Source organism: Kryptolebias marmoratus, linkage group LG18, assembly GCF_001649575.2.
Source record: "Kryptolebias marmoratus isolate JLee-2015 linkage group LG18, ASM164957v2, whole genome shotgun sequence".
NCBI lineage: Eukaryota > Metazoa > Chordata > Actinopteri > Cyprinodontiformes > Rivulidae > Kryptolebias > Kryptolebias marmoratus.
This window is the reverse complement of record NC_051447.1, coordinates 5,537,419-5,541,357: the sequence shown is the minus strand read 5'-3', so window position 1 is coordinate 5,541,357 and position 3,939 is coordinate 5,537,419. Positions and strand designations below refer to the sequence as shown.

The window sequence follows — 3,939 nt, the reverse complement described above, 5'->3', positions numbered from 1 at the left end:
GGGGGGGGGGGTATCGCGCGACGCCACGCCGTGATGGAAACGACTGCCACCAACGAACGCCCCATTTGGTTCCAATCCACCAATGATCTCGCAGCTGGACCAGAAGGAGCGCAGCTGTAATTGGGCGCCGAGCTCATGCTGATTCACAAAATGGAAGCGCACGCTCGCCAAAACAAGCAAACAAACAAAAAAATATTGAAATCTGTTTGCCAAGAATGAATTACTTCCAGCTCTATTCAGGATGTTTGTGTGAAAAAAGAACAAAACAAGAAGGTAAAGGCGAAGGCGGAGTGATAATGTTTTTATCCACGTGTGTGTTCATTAGTCTGTACTGTTAGCAAAATATCTCATGAGCCACTGGGCAGCTTATAATGAAACTTTCTGAAAGTTATCATTAGGTTGACATCTACAAAGGATTACCTGTTGGAGGTAACTCGATTCAAGATGGCTGCCACAGCAAAACAATCTTGGCAAACACAAAAATGGCTATAACTCAGTCAATTTTGCAGATATTCAGCTAAAACTTGGTGTGGTAGTAGCTGAGATTGCTACTCATCTTCTACTTTGAGCACTAACTGATCGTGGGAGATCTGTTGCCCACTGACTATGAGAGCCAACACTGTCTGTCTGTTAGCAAAATATCTCATGAACCACTAAACAGATTTTAATGAAATTTTCATAAAGTAATCAATCGATGTATATTTACAACTGATTAACATTTGGAGTCAACCCCATTTAAGATGGCCGCCACAGGCAACTGACTGTGAAAACACAAAAATGACTATAATTCAGCCAATTTTACAGATATTGAGCTAATTTTCGGTGCGGTAGTAGCTACGCTTACACTCTAACATATACTTTCAACAAAACACATTGAACAGCATCTTTCCTTAAAACCTTGGCATTAAAGCCTTTAAATCAACCCTGTTTGTCTGTTAGCAAAATATTTCATGACCCACTTAACCGATTTTGAAGAATTTTTCAGCAAATAATCCTTAGATGTGCGTCTATACCAGATTAACTTTTGGAGTCAATCCAATTAAAGATGGCTCCCGCAGTGGGCCGACATCCCAACACAAAAATGGCTACACCTCAGTGAATTTTACGAACATTTAGCTCAAATTTCTTGTAGCAGTAGCTGACAGTCATTCACAACACATACTCCGAGTGCTAACAGATCACACAAGGTGTCGCATGAGATTGCACATGTTATTATCAAGATTTAACCAAATTGGCAAAAACTTTGCCATTTCTCATCATACGATGGTCTTAGTTTAAAACTTTGACATAAAAAACAGCCGGCGATGTCCGTTCCTTCAAGGAATGTTGGCTTCTTAATTGTTTGGATTATTGTGCAGTCGGAGTGTGCATGTTTGATCGTGACCTGGGGGCGGGGGGCAGGGAGGTGGTTTGGGAGAGGGGGTGATTTTGTGTTGAAGGAAAGAGAAGGGGAGATGCACGGTTGCCCCGGTAACCAGGAATTAGTAGGCTTGTGTGTGTGTGTGTGTTTGTGTTTGTGCGTCGGCGCTCACTTCCTCAGCACGGCGATCTCGTTCTCGATGCTGCTCTCCTTCCCCTTCAGAGCCTTCTTAGGGATGCACTTCACCGCAAACATGCGGCTGCTCTGCTTCTCCTGGGCCAGGACCACCTCGGAAAATGCCCCCCTGACAACACGGAGAAACACAGTCGGGTTATTCACCAAGAGTCACATCGAGCACTTTCAGAGGGTGGTTTTGACAAGCCCGGGGCGCCAGAGCTTTAAACTAAGACCATCGTTTCACTCTCAGAGTACCTGTTGTAAATGACTCTCCTCTACTAACACATCAAACTTTAGCTGAATATCTCCAAAGCTGAGTTAGAGCTACTTCTGTGTTCGCCGATTTCGGTTCACTGTGGGAGCCATCTTGAACTGGTTTGACTCCAAATGTAAATCAGGTTTCGCTATACATCCGAGAATAACATTCTGAAAGGTTCATCAAAAACCATCTCGTGGTTCATGAGATATTTTGCTAACAGACAAACGGGGTTGACTCCGACATCTAATGACGAACTGTTGAGCAAAGATCGAATGCAATGAAAAGTACTCGCAGTATGCTTTATGGATGACTCACAGCTACTGCCACAACAAATCTTAGGCTCAACGTCTGTAAACTGACTGAATTAGAGACGTTTTTGTGCGTGTAAAGTCAGCTCTGTGTGGTGGCCATTTTAAATTGCGCCATCTCCAAAAGCTAATCAGTTGTGGCTGTACATCCAATGATCACTTTCAGAGAGTTTCATTAAAATGTGCCCAGTGGTTCCTAAAATATTTCGCCAACAGACACACGGGCAAAAACGCGACATTATTCAAGTACAGTTTTCCAAACCTGTTGCTTTGACATTTTAGGACTTCACCTACGTTGTCTGAAAGATGAAGAACAACTGACGGTCATTAGCATCATTACTGTTCAGGGAAAAATAATTGGACTTGTAAATTCAGCTCCTGAATGTAAGTGTGTGTGTGTGTGTGTGTGTGCGCCCGTCATGAAGACAGGCAGTGGGATGAATGAAGATGAGCCTATTGGTGAGTTAATCTGCCTGAAGAGAGCGCTGCTTCCTTTGTTTATCTGCCCTCAGACTCACCGACATGTTGGAGTAAACACGTTTGCAAAACGGACTCGAAGATTCCAAAATCCATCAACTTCCTTTGTTAAAATCCAAACACAATTCCTTTCTGGAACAATCCGAACGGACAGAAATGCTGACGTTCTGACGCAGAAACCGTATATATGTGGGAGGAGAACCGAGCTAAAAAGAAACGGCCGAGATTTACCACAGTGGCTCGTTAGGCTCACCGTCAGGCAGACAGGAACGCAGAGCAGAAAGTAAGCCTCGAACAGCTGCCGCGCTAAAACGACAGGTCATGCTGAAAAGAATAATAATATTTGAATTGTTGGCAGGCTGGAAATTGCGAGTAGATTGGAAGAGAATGAGTTTTCGTTGTGGACAAGTTGTGGGCAATTACGGCTCGCAAAACTGCACACTTGGCTGCGCACATTATCTTCTCCTAAACGTGAGTCGTCCTCACGTTTAGGATTTAACCTGCAGGAGACCAATTGTTGTTTTTTTTAATGTGACCTTTCTGGCAAAACGAGTCATAACGAGGGGTCTTTTATTTCCCCCCTAGTTAGCAACGAGTACCGGTTTCAAAACGCCATTTTCATTGTTCTGGAGCGATGTCGTCGGGAATTCGCCCCCCATATTTCATGAAGGGAAACCCCCGCAGCTTCACAATGATGTCACACATTGTTCGAAGAACAGTAAAGAAGCATTATTTTATTTTACCATAAAAATAGCTCTCTTGTTATGACTCAAGAGCTCTACAATCTTGTTAGACCCTTTGGTGAAGCAGGATAAAGCTTGAATTTTCAAATATCGGCTCCGTGAAAAAGAACAAAACCGGCAAAAGAAGTTCGACACAAATCTGTTCCACTGTGAAGTAAAAAGAAAAAAAGAGATGTTAGCTGACATTTTAAGTCACTTTTTGAGGATAATATAATAAAAGCAGTCACGACATTTAGACTTTTCAATGGAGTTCTGTAAGAAAAAAAAACCTGCCTATTTGGGGAAATGAAACTTATATATTTTTTATATTTTTTTAATCATCACCCGCCAAGATTTGGCGTGCGTTTGGGTGAGTGCGACTGCGCCGCGAGTGTGTTGTCAGCTGTGAAGAAGCTCTCCGGCTGCTGCCACATGTGAGCCCTGCCTTGCAGAAAGCCCCGGAGTCGTTCTGAGAGAGGCGCTTCTTTCCTTTTTTCCCCTGTTTTTATTTTTACGAGCCGCTTATCAGCCCCGAGGCAGAGCGGTCTTCAGTGCCGACACGGCAGCGCTCGCAGGAAGACGAAACGGTTCGTCGCTGCCTTCGCTGCAGTCATTACGTCTCGTCCCCCCCCCCCC

The 3,939-nt window shown here is 43.8% G+C and overlaps 1 protein-coding gene across 1 annotated transcript in view; it reads right to left on the bottom strand.

Moving 5' to 3' along the window:
- Positions 1-3,939, bottom strand: part of camk1da (calcium/calmodulin-dependent protein kinase 1Da) — a 70,968-nt gene that overhangs the window by 35,535 nt on the left and 31,494 nt on the right. The window contains exon 2 of the mRNA XM_017432583.3: positions 1,533-1,664. Coding sequence (XP_017288072.1) covers positions 1,533-1,664 — 132 coding nt within the window. The remainder of the gene's footprint in view (positions 1-1,532; positions 1,665-3,939) is intronic.